A 23764-nucleotide genomic window follows, 5' to 3' on the forward strand; every position below is an offset into this window, starting at 1 on the left:
GTGTTTTTTGATAAAAGTGATGGTAGTTATAAAATTATAGTCTCTAAATTTGGAAACGATATTATACCGGTATTTGAACGATAATACCCCCGATATAAAGTCGTACCAGTGTATCGGTCCTGATCGAGATAAACCGATATCCGATATTAACTACATTGGTCTATATTATAAAAAGAAGTGGTATGTGTGTAGCCTTACAAATCCGACCATCGATTTCGTCATCCCTTGATGCAGATCGATATGTTATATGTCCTATATAGACGTCCGCCCGATCCCGTTTTTAACATATAATTTTGGACGACGTGGATTATGTCGCGGCCCAGGACAAAGCTAACCCTAAACCAAAAATTATTCCTATACACGGCTAACCGTGACTAAGCATTCGTAGTCGTTAATTTTTTTATGGTAAAGTTTCGAATTTGATTTCCTTAATCCTGCCCAATCGTAGTTTTCCTAAATCATTCCAGGCACAGATTGACTTATTATATATTGTATATAGTCGTCTGTTGGATCGTTTGGGTTTCCTAATATGATTAGGCACAGATTGGCTTGGCTAGGTTTTCATACAATTGGGAGACAAACAAGTGCACATTTCCTAATAGAACTGTGTTCCTTAACAGGCACAAAGATCCTTTGGGTTTCCTGAATTTCCTAAAACCATATTAGCGGTATTTCCAAATTTATTTAGTTTATGCACCAGTATATAAGAAGATTTCCCCATTAATCAAGTTTGTTAATAATAAAAAAGAGGCAATTGATCGGGTTTGTCAGAAAGATTGGTTATTCGTGTGTTCTGGTATTTAGATTGCTTCATAGTCCTTCGGAAAGCAGCTCAGGTTATTATTGATTATCTTAGAAATGATTGGTATATTGTGCAACAAACCACTAGGACATCCTTAAAGGACCACAGTCGGGGCTGTAAGCCCCGGCTAATTTGACCAGACCAACAAAACACTAGGACACCCTTGAGAGGCCACGGCCGGGGCTTACAGCCCCGGCCAATTTGACCAGACCAACAAAACACTAGGACACCCTTGAGAGGTCACAGTCGGGGCTGTAATCCCCGACTAATTTGACCCGACCAACAAAACACTAGGACACCCTTGAGAGTCTGCTAATTTGACCCGACCAATAAAACACTGGATCGTAGGACCCATCTAACTTATAGGCTTGATATTTGACAGTACTGATTAATCAGTTTTTCTAATGACTAACATTTTATGGGAGAATACTCACCAGCCGACCAAACAACAACAAAAAAATCGAAAAAGATTGAGCCCCGGCCGTAGGCCGGGGTGATACCTAGTCATATTTATATTTCTCGTCATGATTGGACCTGGATTCGACCAAGAAATATTTTCATTGAAGTACTGGAAATTGAAAAAGTTCAAAAGATTTTCTAGATCTTCTCCTATCCAAGTGTTTTGGAGATTGAAAATATTATAATAAACTGCAGTATTAGCTGCCTACATTAAGTTTAATCTAGAAGATAACTCAAGTTCTGAAATTTTGAAGTTTATAACTTCCACATTGTTCTGAAAGTCATTGCTAATAGAGTATCTGTGATTCCTAGCTTCAACATACATTCCTTTCAGCAACAGTAAAGTTGGCAGAGAGTCACTATGGAAAGCCACCTCATGTCCGCTCCATTCTGTTGCCCAATGGAAAACTATCTCCGCTCATCTCCTCTCTAGATCCTCCCTAGTGTTGCAATCGCAGGTAGCTCCCCTAACTTCAATTGTGTATACTGCAAAATCTATGAGAGTTATAGCAATGCCAGAACAAGAAATAGGATTCATTATAGTTAGAGCTATGCTGAATTTGTAAATAATTTTGGGTTCTATAATTCTGTTTTCTTCAGTACAAATATTTATACAATCCCAACTACATCATGTTAAATTTTTTTATTTGGCATACTAAGTGGCATGGAAAATCATTTGCGCCACTATCAGAAAACAGCCGAGCGATAGCCTGTTTATCGATAGATATTCACTGTTAGAGCACTGCTCGGTCAACCTCGCATGCGTTGCTATCTCAAGCATGTTTGTCAATGTTAGTGATCAAAACTATAAGTCTTGATTTCTAGTCTCTTATAGTTAAGTCTCGGACTAGGATAGTAAGTGTGGTTGAGCTCAAGGACTTCATGGCGATTCATCAGACAAGTAGAAGAACTACTCAAGGAACCGGTGGAACTTCTCGACAAAAAGGTATGTGAAGACTTGAACGTATCTATCACTCAAACGTCTATCTATTATATCTCCTACTCTTTGAGACAAAAGTCGTATGCTATATATGTACACTAGATCATACACATTTGGTATTTCGAGACGAGTATATCTCTCCTATCTATATCTTGAAATATGAGTTGGTAAGCTTTTCGCTTCGACCAAGTTTATCTTCACCTAGTGACGAAAGTCATGAAAAGTTTCAATCACTTTGAAAATTGCTTTGACGAAAAATGGTTTGTGAATAACGGCTAACGTCCTCTAAGAATGTTTCACTGATTGGAATGAGAGTTTAGATCACATAACCATGGATTCCTTGAACCGAAGTTTTCGAATTTTGTTGATCAAGAGAACCGAAAGGATGGCAAGTTTCCAAGTCCGCGAACTTCCAAAGTTCTCAAACCCGAGAATTTCTGCTGGAGTTTGTAGACTCTATCCAGTGTCTTAAGTCCGCGAACCTAGTCTGCAAACTTGAGATGGTTATATATCTAGCGATGATTTTTGAACTTAATCTTAAAATACTAAGGAATGCTTTTGCAAACCGTGGCTATAAAATTTCATGAACCGATTCATGTGGATTGAATCATTTTTGTTTCAATTGTGTCTTGTGTAGCTATATAAGATCTCATATCAATTGAACAACACTCTAACTAGTTCATTTGAGCACTTGAACTAGTTATGGTGAGGAAGAACATGGTTGATATGAAATGCTCAAATGGCTAACCTTTAGGTTAACTATTGTTTAACCAACAATGTACATGTTTGGGTGCGGCTAACAAACCTAGAGGCGTGCATTTCATTTGTGTGTGACAAGCTAAGTTTTCGATCTAACGGCTGAGAAATATTAGCTTGGATCTAAATCAGGTTTTCATCTAACGGTGAATATTGATTGCTTTATGCCTAAGGCAAAACCCTAATTTGAGAGACTATATAAGGGGACATCTAGCAACTCTGAAAAAATAATCCTCACACGTCCATGTGATACTAGTTTGCTTGCTAGAGTCGATTCTCCTTTAACCTTTGGTTTTCTTCTTCTAAAACCAGGTTAACGACTTAAATACTTCATTGGGATTGTGAAGCCAGACCGATACTACTTTTATCGTAGTTTTGTGATCTGATCTTGCATCTTCTATCGTACGAGTACAATCATATTGATTGTCTTGTGATCGTGAGAGTTCTCCGATAGGCAAGATATAAAAAGTAATCATAAACGCCTTCGTCTCATCGTTTGTGATTCCGCAACATCTCGTTTCTCTACCATATGATTAAGATTGTTGTGAGGTGACTGATTAATCTAGGATGTTCCTCGAGAATATAAGACCGGATTATCAATTAGTTCCTGTTCACCTTGATTATTATCAAAAGACGGAACAAACTCTTTTAGGGTTTATCTGTGGGAAACAAATTTATCCTTTGATAGACTTGTCTGTGTGAGACAGATTTTTTTACTTTTTAAGCCTGCGATTTTGGGTCGTAGAAACTCTTAGGTATGGGTGAGATCAGCTAAGGGAATCAAGCGCGTAGTATCCTGCTGGCATCAGAGGCGTAGGAGTGCAACTGTACCTTGGATCAGTGGGAGACTGATTGGATTTCAACTACGGTCCAGTTTGAAGTTAGCTTGTAGTAGGCTAGTGTCTGTAGCGGCTTAATACAGTGTGTATTCAATCTGGACTAGGTCCCGGGGTTTTTCTGCATTTGCGGTTTCCTCGTTAACAAATTTTCTGGTGTCTGTGTTATTTCTTTTCTACATTATATTTGTTATATAATTGAAATAATACAGGTTGTGCGCTTAAGATCATCAATTGGAAATCCGACCTTTGGTTGTTGGTTGATATTGATTAATCCTTGGACATTGGTCTTTGGTACCGTCCAAGTAATCTCTCTTTGATAAAAACTCGCATATTTCTACTTTCTTGAGTAAATATCAAATCGAGAGATTGAGATATAAATTCGTTGATATACTCATAGTTGAATGAGTCTTGTTGATTCGCTATAATGTATACCGATCGTTGTTTAAATCCCCTATCGAGATATTATTTACCATTTTTCTTGATCCCCTATTCCCTTATCAAATTACCTATAAATGGGTAGGGAAGAAGAGTTTTGGGGAATTCCCAACCCCATAGGATATGGCATTTCCCTTATATAAAGGGATAAATCCCTCGGTGAAGATGGTCTTAAATCCCTATGTTATCCAATTATCGTATCCCCAATTAGTTTTCATATCCCAAATAAGCGTTCTTTTGAAACCCTTTCATCATAGGTAAATTTTCTATCTTGTCTAAGCTTTCAGTGTATTTTGTGAAACAAGAAAAAGGTTATCTTTTAGTGATTTAATGGAAACTAAAGGATTGATTTATCAGGTTTTCAGTGAATAAGTAGCTATATTTTGGTGCTTCCAGACACTTAGTAGAACTAACGAGACAAATAAACTATATTATCAACTGGAATCAAATAAACTCATAAAAATAAAAATAAGATCATCCATCTTGAATAATACATGGAGAATTAAACTCATTATTTATTTAAAATAAAAATAAAAATGACCTACAAAAGAAATAACTGTGGGATTAGTGGTTGGCATCCCAGTAAAAAGTCGTTGTACTCGATCCGGGTTTTCCTTATATGCCTCCATTGCTCTTGTGTTCCCTTCGTTCGTCATTACCGCCAAAGTTTTTAAAGAAACAAAATTTTCTATATGACTAGATATGTTATATTCACGACAGTCGGTATATCCTTCACTAGGAATTTTTACTTCTTTCAATTCTTTTGAATGCACATTGTAGAACTGGATAATATGATCTTCTTCATTGTACACCCACCAATACAGAAACACCTGGTTAGGAAAATTCATAATACGAGTACTACTAGGAGGAGCAGGATAGGCCAACTCTCTGGGAAGATCGAACTCTATAATTTCCTTAACCCAATCTTCCGTAACTATGTCTTTCAACATATATAGTGCAACCTTACCTTTATGAGGATTGATTTTCTGCATACTTGAATAACAAAAACATCCTTTGTACTCCGATGGATACAAGTTACTAAAATCACCATCACACGGAAGTTTAATCATTTGAAATTTCTCACTATGTAGATCGAGTGATACCAAAGTAAAATATTCATCTTTTTCTATCTCGGAAAAGATAGTTCCACCACAAGAGATAGGTGGCACTACTCTTCTACCGGTAGATTCAAAATATTTCGTTGGACGATGTTTTGGCCACGGGTTATGAATTTGTATCCAATGTTCAACACCACCTAGTGTAAGGACGTAATATTCATATTCTTCCTTAAATTTTATTATTACAATCACCGTTGGGGTTGGGCTTCCAACCTATAGGTTTCGGTTCAATTCCCGCGCTGATCATGTCAAAAAAAAGGGTTGTTAGTTTTCACAATAGAACATTTTCCATTCATAGATAGTTGTGCAACTTTTCATTGATAAATTTGATATCGAGGTGAAGCTAATCCCTTTGTGAAGACCTCTACTAGTTGATCTTTCGATGAAATAAACTTTACCTGCAGCTGTTTGTTGGCCACCCTCTGCCGTACAAAATGGTAGTTTATTTCTATGAGTTTAGTTTGTGCATGAAACATCGGGTTGAAATTTAAGTATGTAGCTTCCAAATGATAACACCAAAGAGATGGTGTAGTAACAGTGATTCCCAGTTCTTTGAGTAAATACTGAATCCATAAAAGTTCTGAAATTGCTACACCCTGGTACTCAGCTTTTGTACTTGATTTAGAAACTTTTTTCTGCTTCCTTGGACTCCATGATATTAAATTACCTCCATATTATATGCAATATCCACTTGTTGAACGACAATCATCTAGGCTGCCTGCCCAATCCAAGTCAGAATAAGCATAGATGAACATGTATTTAGACTTCTGAAGAAATAAACCCATAATTCATTGTGTGTTTTAAATATCTAAGGATCCTTTTCACCAGTTCCCAGTGCTCGATATAAGGATCATGCATATATTGTCATGCCTTATTGACTGTTACATAAATATCATGTCGAGTTAGATGTAGATATTGGAGAGCACCTACCACACAATGATAGAGAGTTTGATATGTAAACTTGGAAGAACCTATTCTGTGCAGTCTGGTTTGAGCAGAAAGAGGTGTACATATCAGCTTTAATACTTCTAGCTTTGTTCTGCACGACAAGTCTTTGGTGTATTTCCTTTTATCCTGACGGTATACTTCAATTCCCAGAAAATAAGTTAAACACCCCATATTTTTGACTGCAAACACTTGACTAAGTTTAGTATTGAGGTTATTACAGACTGCATCATTAGTTCTCGTGACTATGATGCCATCCACATAAATGACTACATATGTAAAAGAAGTGGTTTTCTTTATAAACAAGGAAGAGTCTGAAATTGAACATGTAAATCCCAACTCTGTAAGGTATGTACTTAGCATAGAGAACCAAGCATGTGGTGCTTGCTTAAGCCCGTGTGTGGACTTGTTTAACCTGCAGACATCTTGAAGATGTTCTGGATCTACATATCCAGGGGGGATGTTTCATGAATACCTCTTCATTTTAACTTCCCATGTAAGAATGAGTTCTACATATGGATAATTTGATTACAGTTGTTTCACGGATCGGTGAAATGTTTATCGATCGAGTAATTGTGGGTAGACCCCATATGTGAACAATATACTGACCGCTGAAATTAATACCGATGGAAATTGAATCGTTATAATGTATACCGATCGTTGTTTAAATCCCCTATCGAGAGATTATTTACCATTTCTCTTGATCCCATATTACCTTATCAAATTACCTATAAATGGGTAGGGAAGAAGGGTTTTGGGGAATTCCCAAACCCCATAGGAGATGGCATTTCCCTTATATAAAGGATAAATCCCTCGGTGGAGATGGTCTTAAATCCCTATGTTATCCAATTATCGTATCCCCAATTAGTTTTCATATCCCAAATAAGCGTTCTTTTGAAACCATTTCATCATAGCTAAATTTTCCATATTTTTATAAGCTTTCGGTGTATTTTGCGAAACAAGAAAAAGGTTATCTTTTAGTGATTTAATGGAGATTAAAAAACTACTTCCGCTCTGCATAGCCGTTTTTTCTAAAAACTACTAAATTTTCTCCCCTGATTTTCCTCCATTATTTTCATCATTAATCCAGATTTACTCAGTTTTGGTCTGAGATTTCAGATCTACTGAAAAAATTTAGGAAATAGTAATTAGTTTGCTTTTCTTTTTAAATAAAAATATTGCATCTAAGCATTTTTAAGTTTAGGTTTTTGTTTTTGTTTAATTTCAATGGCTATTGTATGCCTTATGTTCTTCTATTACGCTTATATGGCTCTTTATCATAAGCCCCAGGGTTTTTTATTGGGATTTGGTAATATAAACAACATATGGAATTGTTACAACAGATTTTTTCTTCAAAACTTGTCTCAAGAACCTCATCTATCCAAATCAGTGAAAGGAAGAATAGAGAAGATGTGTCATGTTGGACGAAATCTTTTTTGGTTTCTCATGAAGAATATTCAGGATTTTTCGGTAAAACAAATTGGATACCAGACTGATTTTGATACAACTTCTTCTCTGGAGGATGGGACAAAGGTATGTGCTATGGAATTTCAATTGAAGAAAAGTATGAATCTTATTGATGTGATAATTCGGGGGGATCCACAAGCCGGTATGCATGGGGAATGATCAAGATATGCTTTTGAACATCATTTTTCTCACTTGTAGGATCAAAAACTTTGTTAGTCTCGTCCATGTTATTTGGTTTTATGTAATCTCAAAAAATGCAAATCTCATTATACAATTGTTGTGTTGGTACCAAATGTATAATGATGAAACAAGAGGGTGTGTCTATCTACCACCTCTTCGATGTAATCCTTCAAACCTCAATTTGAATGAGGTAGTCTAATAAATTAATCTTAGGGGCTCTTTGAAGCCCCTCATTCCTTCAAAAAAAAATGGAGATTAAAGGATTGATTTATCAGGTTTTCAGTAAATAAGTAGCTATATAATTTTGGTACTTCCATACACTTAGTAGAACTAACGAGACAAATAAACTATATTATCAACTGGAATCAAATAAACTCATAAAAATGACAATAAGATCATCCATTTTGAATAATACATGGAGAATTAAACTCATTATTTATTTTAAAAAAAAATAAAAATGGCCTACAAAAGAAATAACTGTCGGATTAGTGGTTGGCATCCCAGTAAAAAGTTGTTGTACTCGATCCGGGTTTTCCTTATATGCCTCCATTGCTCTTGTGTTCCCTTCGTTCGTCATTACCGCCAAAATTTTTAAAGAAACAAAATTTTCTATATGACTAGATATGTTATACTCACGACAGTCGGTATATCCTTCACTAGGAATTTTTATTTCTTTAAATTCTTTTGAATGCACATTGTAGAACTGGATAAAATGATCATTTTCTTCATTGTACACCCACCAATACAGAAACACTTGGTTAGGAAAATTCATAATACGAGTACTACTAGGAGGAGCAGGATAGTCCAACTCTCTAGGAAGATCGAACTCTATAATTTCCTTAACCCAATCTTCCGTAACTATGTCTTTCAACATATATAGTGCAACCTTACCTTTATGAGGATTGATTTTCTGCACACTTGAATAACAAAAACATCCTTTGTACTCCGATGGATACAAGTTACTAAAATCACCATCACACGGAAGTTTAATCATTTGAAATTTCTCACTATGTAGATCGAGTGATACCAAAGTAAAACATTCATCTTTTTCTATCTCGTAAAAGATAGTTCCACCACAAGAGATAGGTGGCACTACTCTTCTACCGGTAGATTCAAAATATTTCGTTGGACGATGTTTTGGCCGCGGGTTATGAATTTGTCTCCAATGTTCAATACCACCTAGTGTAAGGACGTAATATTCATATTCTTCCTTAAATTTTAGTATTCCAATCACCTTGTATTCGTCTTTCAAGTGGTCATATCCAAATCGAAATCCATAAACGATTTGACCTACCCTACTCTTCAACCGGGAGACAATGGTTAACTTCTTAACCCTACTAGGGTTGCAAACTTCAAGTGAGAAATAAACCCATTCACACATTGGACGGCTACCTAAGTTCCAATAACAAAATAACCCATTCACATTCCCGATCACATACTTGTTTTGGATTTCTTTCTTTTGATAAGGAAGGAGTTTGAGAGCATTATCGTGTTCTTCTTTCTCCAAATAGTAAAATTTCTTAATGTCGTACGCAACTCGGAATGTAAATATGAGAATTGGCTTCTTTTGAGATTCAACAAAATGGAATTTGTTGAATTGTTGGTGATCATTGATGGTTAAGTGAAACCACAACTTTGACACACAACTGAATCTGATTAAAGATTTGACAGGTGAATTGTAAAATATCTGTAGAAGTAAGTCTGCAGGAATCTCATTAGAGGCACTAAACTCAACCTTCTTCATGGTGTACTCGGTTACAATCCTACTATACGAATAAAAGTAAGAGTCAGTAAACACTAACAATGATTTTTATGGGAACATATTAAAAAATTAACTACAGATTCATTGTCATTTGGATTTTATCAAAAAAAAAAAGAAATCATCTAACTTCAAATTTATTGTTGTTTGGGTTGTATAAGGAAAACTGCGGGCATATTGTGAAGGGAAGTGCTAGACCCAGCCAATGGATTATATCTGGTGCTCTAAACATTGGATATGTGCAATATAAATTGGGTTTTACCATCTCTGTCGGGATATATGTCGGAAGGAAATCTCACAAGTGATAGCATTTCCGTACTGTGAAAGCAAACACTATGGTTATTCACATGTAAAGAATTCTCCACACTGCAGAGAAGACCGACCACAAGACAGAGAATACCCAAGTCTTCTCTTTAGGAAACTCGATTTTCACGTCCTACTTTTTAGTTCGACCTCTCCTAATATTTAATATTAAAAATCAAAGTAACTAAGCCTTATTTTGGTCATAGTGGTTGCTGAATGTCATTATAACCATGTATTTATACAGCGAAGTCACAGGTTAAAGTAAAAATTATTTGCATATTCAATCCGGTTTAAACTATCAATCCCCCAATAAAAATTGGCTCATGATACCTTCCTCACGGAAAAGGTGACAATTCCCTGCTTGTTTCGTTATTCATATTTAGATAAATTAAGAGACTAAGATTAGTGTTTTGACACGGATGGATCCAACAGTAATAATGGTATTAACTTTTTTGGGTCTGAAGACTCTGAACGTAATTAATGGCCTACTAAAAGTTAAAGCTTCAAGGAAAACCTAAAATAGATAAAACTATCACGGCAGAAGCAACCTTCCGGGTTATGAGATCAGAACTTGACTTTCAACCGCATATATACTACAGTAATTTCTTTCATAGAATTTTATGGTGATATATTCAAATAACATAGCTGCTGCGAATATATAATTATTATTTGATTAAGAAATTACCTGGTCAAACAAGAAGAACCACGCGCGTGTTGAAACGTATATGTCCACTGACAAACAGATGAAGAAAAGAAAAGATTAAGATCTTGCTGATAAAATTACAGAGATGCACAGATTTGATATTTACCTCCTCTATATAGAAATAAAAAGGGTAAACCATGGTTACTGGCCCCTCATAAACAGAGGTTTAAATTAAGAAACAACTAAGAGTAAATCACGGAGCCAACTTCACACGAATAATAATATAATAATTGGTTTTCTTGCAATTTCCTACGGAAATGATATACTAAGTCCGATCCAACGCCCCACTCAACGTCCAGATGACGTGGTGAAACAACCTGGCAGAAAAAGCATAAAACACGTCAGACTTCGAATTTAACAGTGTTTGACCAAATCTTTTGGCGGAACCCAATTTTTTTTTCTAAATTTGAAATGTTACTTTTCTTTCCATGTCCACTTTCTTTAGATCCGTTTATCAGGAAAAATTCAGTTCCTGCTCATGAACAACTCCAAACAATGGAGTTATGCTCGCTTTCATTTATCTATCGATCTGATTGTTTTGAAGGGAGGTTTAACGTCAACAATCAAGATGAAGAGAAAAGAGGAAGTTTCTCAAAAGATGCAGAAAAACTAGTGAATCTTTCGACTATGAATGTTATGGTTACCCGAATGCAACCATAACTATGTATTAATTCTATTTAATGGAACTGATTTAGTAGGCTTTTAGTTTGTGTAGTTCTATGTAACTATGTATTGCTCCATGACTGTTTGATAGAATGTCTCTAAGACTCTAACTTATATAAGTACTCTGTAATGCTAAATTTAGTTTGTTTTTTTTTCACAACGAGAGGTATCACATTTCCAACTCATATGGTGGGACTTAGACGCCCATTTGGAATGCATGACAACCCGAATGCAAACTAAGGAAGCAGGGATACTATGTATTATGTAAACTTCATACATAATATATACATAGATTGTGTCTTATATAAACAAATCACTAATAATTTACTTAAGAAATGCAACAAAGGTATCTCTACAATTCAAAAACAAAGGGTGAGTTTCAATTTCCGAATCCAAAAACAAAGTTGTAACAAAAAACTAAAAAAGCTTTGCTCAGTAACACTAGTAACTACTACTGAGTACCAATTACTATTGGGACCTTTAGTTTTTCTTCTCTGCAACTCCAGCAGACCTCATCTTACGGAGTACATTGGACATCCCACCAAAAATAAATAAAAACCATCACCAAGTTCAATATCATGCACTACTGTCTTGGTTCACCAAATTGTCCTCCATACATCCATGGATTAAGCACCACAGACAGATAAGAAAACGACGACCCTTGAGTCACTGCATTCGGGTTCTACAAATAACCACAACAATAAGTTCAATTACATTTTGTTCTTTTTTTCTTTATGCAAACTTTCAAAGTTTCCAGTTTATTACCAAGTGATGTAACTGAAAATAAGAAATTTTTATTTATCTAATATCTTACCATCGGCGGTCTTGCAAAATTTGAATGTGGAATCGGATATAATCCCCATGGTTGGTATAAAGGTGCTTGTGTTGGTACTCCATTGGACACGACACTCTCCTGTGTGGCATGCATTGTTTGAGATTCCTGCAATAAAACATTGTTTGAGATTACTAAGTAATGTAATGAGACAAAACTGTAATTCATAGAAGGATGCTAAGCCACGTAATTTACCTGCACAATTACATCTTCTGCCAGATTGGTGTTTAGGAGCACCATTAGTTGGTTATCAATTACGAGTATGTTTTAATCTTCTAATTAGTTCATGAGCAGGAAATGAATTTTCCCTCATAATTGATAAAAGAATCGGAAGAAAGTGGACTTTAAAAGAAAAATAGCAATTCAAAACTTCATAATCATTTGGGTTTGGCGCCCAACAAATTTGGTTTCCGCCAAATTTTTTGGTCAAACACGGTTAAATTAAGGATTGACGTGTTTTCTATTTTTTCTGCCAGGTTGTCTCTCCACGTCATCTGGGCGCTGAGTGGGGTGTTGGATCGGACTTAGAGTAGCATTTCCGAATTTCCTATTCATGGAAATTTTTATTTATTTATATATATTATAAATAAATAATTAAAACAGAAGAAAATTGATGTTGTTCTGCGGAAGAGGAAGATGCTGGGATTATCCAGAGGAAAAATACTGTTATCAATATAAAACCAGAGATGAGAAAATCTGGAGTTCTTTGCCATTACCGGAGGAGATCTTTTAATATTGTAGATCGAATTTCATGCCAAAAACTACTCATCTTCTCAAAGGGGAAAAGGGTGAAAAATATAATATAGGAATTGGAAATCATCATAACCACAAAATCAAACAAGAAAATGCTAGAAATTCACACACTGAACATCCGAGAATTCCAGAAAGAAAAAAAAACAAACTCCAAGGATATTGAGATTTGAAGGCTAATCTGAAAAACAAAAGAAGAAACTAAATTCTATCTCTTCAAACAAAGTCTCACCTCCGATCATTATGATTTTCACCAATTTTCCAAACAAAATCATATTGTACGATCTATTTATCACAATATAAATCCCCACTTTTCTCAAAATTTACCAATTCTCTTTCGGAGCTTCAATTAATCTTCTCTTTCGCAACTTCAATGTTAATAGTGTATCTGCAAAACCCCAAAACTAAAAATTAATTCTTCAGAAGATTGATTTAACCAATCAAAAATGCTTACGAAAAAAAATCACAAAATCTGAACTTACAAACCGATTCTTCAATCTCTACTCTCAAAATTCACAAATCGTAACCAAAACCACACCAAATCAACTCTTAACAGCCGAAGATCAGATTTGAACAAAAAACTTCTCTGCTAATAATGAATCTCTGAACTTAATTATAAGATGATTAAGAACTTTTCCATTTCAATTAAAACGATCAACATCTCCTTTGATTGTGATTCATCACTAATTTCACTCCCAATCATAATCGGACATTTTTTTTTTACTCGGTCAACAAAAATAGAAAAAAAAAACGAAACTGTACAGGGACTAGGCTATATTAGCGCTAAGCCAATAGGCTGCACGCCAATAAAACCTATTTGAAACGAAAATAAACCTCTCCAGGCCATTCAACAGAATGAATAAAACCTGGCCTACCCTCATAAAACTCATAATTTTCCTCAGCCAACAAACATGCTTGTTTAGCCGAGGCATCAGCTGAAAAATTAGCCTCTCTGTAGCTATGAACATAACTAATATTGTTGTAAAAACTCTTCGCCATTCTCCACTTCTGCATTAGCTTCCACGACAACTCTCCTTTCTGGAGAGCGAATATGCAACTCATCGAATCCGATCTGACGCATAGGTTTTTGACATTCCACCTTTGAGCAACAGCTGCGCCATAGATAACCGCACAAACTTCAGCATAGTAATTGGTCTGCCAGCCCAGTCCAACGCACAAAACTCCCAAAACTTCCGAGTTAGAATCACGAAAAACTACACCAGAACCAGCTTGTCCCGGGTTTCCAAGTGATGCACCATCACAACAGATCATAAGCTCACCTGGATTAGGCGGCGTCCAAGTAACTTCAATTGGAACAGAGTGCTTGCAAGATCTATGCTTCACTCTAAAGAAATTCAAAATTCGCAAATCATCTAAGGTGTTATACATGTGGCCCTTCATTCTAATTGAGTTATCACGAATTAACTGATGAACCCGTCCCTTAAATTCAAGCCATCGAACTCACATGTTCTCATAATAAGACTTATTGCGCAGCTTCCATAATTCCGTAACTATTGCAAGATTTGCAACAAGCCACAGATCCTTTATCATCCTACTACGCCCTTTTGCAACCTTGTAAGAGGCCACAAGATCTTCATTCGGTTTCATTTTAAAAATATCAGCTGCCCAATTCCAAATCTTCTTAGAAATTTTGCAATGCCAAGTAATATGGCTGACATCTTCGCAATCCTCCCTGCACAAGCGGCACATAGAAGGCATCTCCCTACCAGTCTTCTTCATGATGTTATCATCAGTAGCGCAACATTTTTTATTAAATAACTTCCAGTACTGAACACTTAAGGTAGGATGCACAACACTTCTTGTGAAGAGAGCTGCAGTTGGCGAAACTTCTGCAGGTGCCCTGATGGCAGCCTTAGCCGACTTGATAGAGAACACGCCCTTGTTGTCCAAGTCCCAAATTTTGTAATCATCTCCACCACCAATAAGAGGCAAATTATCAACATCAATATTGCACCGTAACATCAATTCCTTAGTCTTTGGAGGAATAACCCAAGAGCCATCAACAATAATATCACTAACTTTGGCATTAAAATCATTAGGACCCTTTTTAGTGATGCCAAGTCTTTGCGCAATTGAAAAATCAGCACACCAATTATCAAAAAATAAGGAAGTATTAGCACCATTACCTATAATTGAGCGCGTATGCCTTTGCACAAAATTATAAACCAATCTGATTTCTGGAAAAACCGAAGAACCCAACTTATAATCGATCAAGTTGTCGTTTATCTTGAAATACTTCGCCTTCAAAAATCTGGCCCAAGTCTTATTAGAGTCACGAATCGAAACCCACAACTTCATAAACATGGCCCTATTAACATCAATCAATTTCTTAAGACCAAGACCACCTTCACGCCTAGGACGGCATAAATCATCATAAAGAACCGTAAAGTATTTACGCTTCTCATCATCTCCAGACCACAGAAAATTTCGAATGGCCCTCTCAACTGATTTGATAGCCGTGCATGGCCATTTATATACAGCCATGGAATGAAGCAAATAACTAGAAATCACTGATTTAATCAAAACTAGCCGAGCCTGAAAAGACAAGAGCTTACCCTTCCAACCTGCCAGTTTATCCATAATCTTATCCATTACTTGCCGAACATGAATATGACGTACAATACCAGGTTTTAATTGGATTCCCAAATATTTATCTGGGAATAACGCCCTTTCCATACCCATAAAGTTTGCAGTAGCAACAACACGAGAATGTTTGTCACCACCATAATAGAACTTGCTTTTGGCATAACTAACGTATTGTCCAGAAGCAAGTTGGTACATACGAAGCATCTCCTTCAAATGCTGCAAACTGTGAAGATTACCCTTACAAAAAATAAGAATATCATCCGCAAATAGTAAATGAGTTGGTGCAACACCTTTCTTCCTCACCATATGGTGCATACTTCTTGCTGCAAACAACTTAGAGAGATTGCGGCTCAAAACATCTTCAATAAGAACAAAAATCAAAGGTGAAAGAGGATAACCTTTCCGCAGACCTCTTGTGATACTGAAAAAACCTTCAGGGCTACCATTAATCATAATAGAAATCCGAGCAGAGTTGAGAATATTAAGCAGCCACGAACACCATGCATCAGAAAAACCATATTTGACGAAAAACCTCAACAACAAATTCCCAACTAACCGTGTCAAAAGCTTGGGCTATGTCCAGTTTGAGGCCAACATTGCCATGCTTCCCATCCACATTAATCTCATTGATCAGTTCCGACGCCAAATCTATGTTTTCATGAATGTTTCTTCCCTTCATAAACGCCACTTGCTCTTCAGAAATCAATTTATTCAGCACTGTACCAAGTCTAGTAGCCATAATCTTTGTAATGATTTTGAAGAAAAAATTGCTTAAACCAATTGGCCTATAGTCCTTAATAGCATCAAATTTGTTATTCTTTGGGATTAGAACAATAAAACTAGAGTTAATGCCATTAGGAATTTTCCGCATCGCCCAACAGTTTGCAATAGTATTAAAAAGATCTCTAGAAATAATGTTCCAACAGACTCTAAAGAAAGAACCTGTAAATCCATCAGGGCCAGGTGCAGAGTCCGCGCCCAAATCGAAAACAGCTCCCTTAACTTCATCCAAAGACGGAATAGCATCCATAAAAGCACTTTCAGCAGCTGAGATGCTTTCATGCTCATAATCAAACAACTTTGGATCAATATGCACACCTCCACCATTGAATTTTGCACGGTAGTGATCAACAATGTAATCTTTTATTTCATCCTGCAAAAACAAAGTAGAGTTAGTAGAAATCTTCAATTCAGAGATTGTGTTTTGGCTTCTCCTCATACGAATGGTGTTGTGGAAAAATCGAGTATTTTGATCACCATCTTCCAACCAACTAGTTCTCGATTTTTGCTTAAGCATAACTGCCAATTCAGTTCGCACCTCATCAACAGCTTTCCTAGCATCGGCAACCTTCAAAAATTGCAACTCACACCTAACATTTTGATCCAGAATATCATTCTCCTTATCAAGATTCAATTCCGCTTGTTTTAAGCGAAACTGAACATCCCCAAACACAGTTCTATTCCAAATCTTCAATGCATCCTTCAGTCTCTTCAACTTAGACGTGAAAACAAAAGGAGGCGCACCATCCAGCCTAGCACTCCAATTTTCCTTTACAAAATCCAAAAAAGATGGTGAGAAAGCCACATTTTCTGAATTCTAAAAGGAGCCCTATTTGGCCTTGGACTGTCAAAAGCAAAACCAAAAAGAGGGGAATGATCAGAGCAAATTCTTGGCATAGCTTTGCACCTCCAATTAGCATACTTATCATACCAAGCATCATTAATAACAGCCCTATCATGTTTAGAAACGATTCTATGTATGCCACTCCGACAATTAGACCAAGTATATTTCTTCCCAATAGCATCTGCTTCCACCAAACCATTGTCAGAGATCCAACTTCGAAATTCATTCATATAAGTTTCTTTGATCGGCCTTCCACCCTTCTTTTCATCAATGCAAAACACAATTAAAATCACCCAACACCAACCACGGAATAGAAATAAATCCCAACCCCAGTTGACGCCAAAGAGATCTCCTTGCCACCGCGTCAGAAGAAGCATGCAGCCGTGATATAATCACCAGAAAAATCCAAAGTGATAGCTTGTTTTGAAGAGATAGAACATTCGGCCTTGCCAGAGAATTCCTCCAAAAGACCCAAATGTTACCTCTCTCACCATTCACCTCATTAGTGATAACATCTTCACAAAAATCAAGCAAATTTAAATTCCTAACAAAACGTGTAGTGCAACGAACCTGCGGCTCCGCAATACATATTACATCAGGATTGTGCAAGCGGTAAAGCTCACTCAACTTGGCCCTTGCACCATCTTTAGCCAAGCCTTGAGCATTCCAATAAAAGACACGCATTAATTAACTCTGTTCTTCGAAGGGCTTGCCGAACCCTGTCTGGAAGATCTACCGCCTCGTGTTTGAACTTGACTAACATTTGCCACAGTAATAGTCTTCTTTTTAGTAACTTTTGGTTTTTTTTTTTGTCAACCAATTCCTTCTTCTCACGCTCATCCAGTTCTTTTTAGCAAGTAACTCCAAATTTCTTGCATCTCTTCAACTGCCTTGGAAGTATTTGTTGATACCTTATCCACCATATCTGCAACTTCATCATCAGTTTCAATAACTACCTCATCAATTTCTTCGGTCCCAGTTTCAAATCTATTAGAAAGTGTTAAGTTCTCTAAAGATTTAGCCGGAGTAGATCTTCTTGAAGTTTTAGTGGCGTCACTAAAACTAGCATCATCATGATCATCCATAGGAGTTGGACTAGCAGCTGGGAACAAGCTGCTACCATAGTATACAGTTCACTTTCAATGACATTAACCAAACTTGGTTGAGTTGCGGCTGTTGCAAATCTAAAACCTTCTTCTCAAATTCTCTAGCCTTGTCTTAGCCATCTCTTGTTGAATTCTAGCAACTTCAGCATCAACCTCACGTTGCCGTGCTGCCTCTTTCATGGCCTCATAATCTTATAAGCTTCCATCTCTTGCATCTCCAGATTAGCATCATCCTCCTTGCGCAAATTATCTTGCACAGTTTCCGCAAGTTCTGCACCATCATTGCGCAAAACTGATTCTGCACCATCATTGCGCAAAACTGATTCGCACCATCATTGTGCATCCAGGCTGGCCCACCATCATCGTTGGCACCATCATTGCGCTGCACGGAATGAACAACACCATCATTGTGCTGCACATGGACACACCATCATTGCGAACCCCAGATAATGACGCACCATCATTGTGCGGCACGGACAATGCGCACCATCATTGTGCATCTCTGATTCGTTACCTTCTTCACCCAATTTTTCACCATTACTAGCACTATCTCGGGGAAAATTGTATGTTTTCCAGTAGCCATCTCAAGGATTGATAGTTCTTCATTGTTTTGGATCATCTCCAGGTTTGTTGTTTGATCTTTCTCCAGAATTGGTTGTAGCGGTGGATCTTCTGGCATGTTCTTCTTACCTTTTTAGGAATTCTTTTTTTGCCAGAAATTCTTAAGATCATCCATATCAGCTTCAATTGATTTTTTGATCTCAGGATCAGTTTCTTCATCAGCCTTGTCTTTCAAATCATCATACTTTTTGTTCTACAATCAGATTTTTATGGCCAATAGATTTGCAATAATCACAAAAACTTGGCCTGTTTAAAATTTCATAATCTTGAACAAAAATTTCTTCATTCTCTTCACCATCAATCAAAATCCTTCCTAAAGGTTGAGAGAAATCTATGTCAATCAAAGCAGCAGCAAAGTAACCATATTCATGACGCAGAGTTCGGATCAACAGAAACCGGCTTCCAAGCCCTCTTGCCATTCGAAAAATCGTCTCTTCATCCCAAAACTCCATTGGCAAAGCCGTGAAACGAACCCAAACTGCAGCTCTAGTAATCTTATCCTTCCCTGGATCAAACATAGGCGTCCATGGATGAATTTTAAGCTGTTGGAACCCAGTTTCAGATATAATCTTCCACGGGCCATCATAGCTTACTCGTTTTCGATCATCTTCATTGTCTATCTTAATAACAAAATATCCCTTCTTCCATGGAATAAATTGAACTGAACCTGATAACTTCCATTGATTCAATAGTTCTTTTTTAACATCCTCGAATTTTAGGGTTTTGAAAAAAATCAAACACCCAACCAAACTAAACCTCCACACAGCCTTAATTCTAGCATGAGTCTCCCGCGAAATTTTAATCAAAACATCATTGTTTGTTGTAGAACGAATTGGAGGATGAGAGAGCGTTTCAGCATCAATCATTGATAAAACATGTGTTCTCTTCTTTAATATAGCCGCATAAGAGCCTTATTTATGCGCGCCTTGGTTGCCTACTTCATGCGGATTCCTAAACGCGTTAGTATTGCCATCTTCGAGCTGTTTCGCAAACTCGGGCGAATTAGGGTTCACAACATTAGGATTTGCAGCGTTGTTCCTTGGAACATAGATGCTTCTTGTTCGAGATTGATTCCAAATCCTTCTAGGTTGATTATCATGTTGAAGATATCCCCCATTTTAAAACTGGTGCCGGCGTGGTGTTCAACCCAAAGATCCATGCCGGTATGCAGTAAAACTTTTTAACTACCACCGAATATTCTATGGAATCTTCCTTCCGGCATGGTTCACTTCCATTTTACAATGCCGGTACAGAAAGAAAAACATCCAAGAGTCTAAGTATTTTGAACATTATTACCGGCATAGAACATGAATTATCGAGCACGCCGGAACTTACTTCCGACGTAATTTATTTGTTAATGTCTACGCCGGAACCGTTCATTTTTGGAAATACCGGAATCGGGAGACAAACATCCAGGAAACATATAATTTTGAACATAAATATCGGCTTGGCACATGAATTATCGAGCACGCCGGAACTGATTTCCGGCGTGGTTTGAAGGTTTTAGGGCACGCCGGTATCATCTATTCTGGCATGAACATTCTTAAACAACAACTCCGGTACATTTTTGAGCATGTCGGAACTAGTTCCCGGCCGGCATAGTAATTTAAATGTTTTTTGAACTAATTCATTGTTCTTTTCATTCATTCCTTAGATTGTGACGTATGTTGAACCAAAAAACTCCAAACCGCTTGGTCCGGATACGTCCGAATACTATAAAATGCCTCTGGTATGTTACCAAACAATACTTTTCATCTAGTTTTTATAACTTTATGTGGTGATTTCTTGTAATCAACCTTATAAGTTTTCATTGTTGTCCTCATGTAGGGAATAAAATCTCGAGAGGAAGCAATTGCTTGGGCAAAAAAGATGGCTCTTAAACACATGTGTGTGATGGTGAGGAATACCGAACGTTTCGATATACGTTTTGAGATGGTTTGCGAGCGAAGTGGGAAATACAAGAAGGATAGCCATAAGAGAAAGGATTATGTATATCCAAAGAAGACTAATAGGGTATACAAGACTAATACGAGGAAGGATGATTGCCCCTTTAATCTTGTATTCTATTTAAGAGGCGGAGAAAATGAAGAAAATGAATGGGATTGTACGGTGTGGTTTGGCCGTCATAACCACCGGGATCCGAAAGATTTTGAGGGTCACTCCCTAATTGCGAAGCTAAAACCTCATGAATTCGATGATGTAAAGAGAATGACCAAAGCATGTATCAAACCACGAGTGATTCTCAGAGGCTTCAAGGAAAAGGATAAGACGAATGTTTCTTCTCTAAGTACAATCTATAGCGCACAAGCAACCATTAGAAGGGTGGAATGGGAAGGGAGGAGCGTTATGCAAGAATTTGAGAAGATAGCTTGGAATCACAACTACACGCGTATCATTAAAAGAGGGACGGACAACAAGCCACTTCAAATATTTATTGCGCATCCTTTGCTTTCACAGTTGGCTCATACATGTTGCGGTGTCCTTATGATGGATTGCACCTACAAGACAAACAAATACAACATGTCGTTATTCAACATCGTCGGGAAAATATCGGACAAGGTTACATTTACATTGGCTTGGTGTTTAATGGAAAACGAGAGGGATTAAAATTATCATTGGGCATTACGACAACTGAAACTATTGTTCCCAGAAAATAAACTTCCTAGGGTCTTCATAACCGATCAAGATGACGGGTTAGTGAATGCAATATCCGATGTCTTCCCGGATCCACAAAATTTCTTATGTACGTATCATATAGGTCAAAATGTCACAAAACATTTCCATGCTTTGTTTGATCCCTCCAAAGCGGAGATTAAGAAAAGAATAATTGCTCAATTAGAGGAAGATGTTCTCAAGAAGAAACTATCACCCGAACAAGAAGAAGATGAAAGAGGAAAGATTAAAGAGCGAGTGGACAAAGAACACGATGAAAATCATAAAAGGTGGTTGGAGTTTCTAAAGGATTGGGAGCAAGTTTATTGGTCTCTTACCAAGGATATGTATGAAAATAGGTTGAACATGTTTAGTGCCAAATATAACGAATGGGTATCCAAGTGCCGTCTCGTACTGCTGGGATAAAGTGTTGGCTAAGTTCAAGGAAAGATTTGTGCGTGCATGGACAAATATGTATAGACATTACGGGAATGAAGCAACTAGTATAGCGGAGTCCGCTCATGGAAGATTTAAAGATCTCATCCAGTCCGTCCAAGGAAACGTGGTTACGGTCACCGAGGCTTTTGAGCAATACTTTAAGTCAGATATCGATAGGATCAAGAAGGCCTTTGAGAAAATCTCAATGGAAAGAATGACATCAAATCTTCTATATCGTAATTTTCTCCAAGGAATAGAATTCAACGTCTCGCAATGGGCAGTAAAACGTATGATTAGAGAAATGGTAAAAGAGAGAAACTACGGGAGACCGGGTGATGTGTGTATTTGTCCCGACATGTCTTTACTGGGGCTTCCATGTCGTCATATACTTGTGAAGTATGAAGAAGTGATACCTATTGAGGTTATTGATCCGTTTTGGAAGCAATTATCTTTCGACCCCCCCCCCCCCCCCTTCGGAAACTCCCGGACAATCACCATGGGATACGCCTGAAGCAAAGGAATTCTACCAAGCTTATTCACATGGAAACTCGGCTAGCCGATAAGTATTGTTGAGCCAACTAAGGATAATTACACCCCCATGGATGGCACAAAGTGAAGAGCCAACAAAGGGAGATCCTCCCAGTAGACCACAAACTAAAACATTTAGGAGAAAACAAAGGATATAATTGAAAGCAATGACTCAACGCGAAGAAGAACTCGCGGCAAGTAAGAAAACATACCTAACCGGATGTGAGATTTCGGAAGCAAGGCTCGCGGAGGAGCCGGTTCCAAAGAAAAGGGGTAGGCCGAGGAAGGAACCGCCAACAAGTCAACAACAAACGGGGAATTCCGTATCCACACCACAAGTCGACGAAGTGTCGGTTTCAAAGAAAAAGGGCAGGCCAACGAAAGTACGGTTATCAAGTCAAGAACAAATGACGGATTCCGTATCCACACCACAAGTCGTTGAAGAGACGGTTCCAAAGAAAAGGGGTAGGCCGAGGAAAATACCCTCATGGTTTGAAGAAGAACAACAAGCCACACCTATAGTCGATGAAGATCACGTTCCAAAGAAAAGGGGTAGGCCGAAGAAGTTACCTCTATCAAGTCAAGAACAAAAGACGGATTCCGTATCAACACCACAAGCCGATGAAGTTCTGGTTCCAGAGAAAAGGGGTAGGCCGACGAAGGTACCCGCATTGATTGAAGAAGAACAACAAGGTGAGCATTCCCAAGCCACGCCAAAGAATAGTGATAGCGAAGGTAAGCGGCCAATGTCTAGTGAATAACAACAAGACGGCGACAAGTCCGTTATTATGGTTAAAAGGGGAAGGCGAAGGAAGTATGGACTCCCAACATATGCCGAAGACATTGGAAGTGCAGAGATTGCAGAGGATGGATTAGATATACTAAAGCTAGTAAAGGGTAATATGAAGATGTTTAAGGATTCCCAAACAGGTAAGACTTATAGACATTAACATACAAAAATATATTCTTACATTGATCAACTTCCCGAGATTATTCGCGAGTATGTTGTGTATACGGATGATGTCGATGGAGATGGAAATTGTGGATATCATGCCGTCACCGAACAATTAGGAATCTTTGAGGTGGCGGTTAGTAAGGGAATGACACCATGCAAGTACGCGAGAAAGAGGATGGCTGATCAACTTGTTAAAAAGAAGAGTTGTTATAGACAATTGGTAGATAATGAGGAAGAGTTTCAAAGTTTGCGTGATCGGGTGTTAGGGCCAGATCACCAGAT

The 23764-nt window shown here is 37.5% G+C and overlaps 1 protein-coding gene across 1 annotated transcript; it reads right to left on the reverse strand.

The window, feature by feature from the left end:
* Positions 1–8377: 8377 nt before the first annotated feature.
* On the reverse strand, positions 8378–10828 carry LOC113295446 (putative F-box protein At1g47730). The gene is made up of 2 exons (XM_026543785.1): positions 10689–10828; positions 8378–9707 (listed from the first exon to the last, which is right to left on the reverse strand). Exon 2 carries the CDS (start codon positions 9683–9685, stop codon positions 8378–8380), a length of 1308 nt encoding a protein of 435 aa, XP_026399570.1. The 5' UTR covers positions 9686–9707; positions 10689–10828.
* Between the last annotated feature and the right edge of the window lie 12936 nt (positions 10829–23764).

Source organism: Papaver somniferum, chromosome 7 (assembly GCF_003573695.1).
Source record: "Papaver somniferum cultivar HN1 chromosome 7, ASM357369v1, whole genome shotgun sequence".
NCBI classification, from domain to species: Eukaryota; Viridiplantae; Streptophyta; class Magnoliopsida; order Ranunculales; family Papaveraceae; genus Papaver; species Papaver somniferum.

Bases quoted from the DNA above. Each gene is read 5' to 3' on its own strand.
- LOC113295446 (XM_026543785.1), bottom strand. From the start codon at position 9,685: ATGAAGAAGGTTGAGTTTAGTGCCTCTAATGAGATTCCTGCAGACTTA.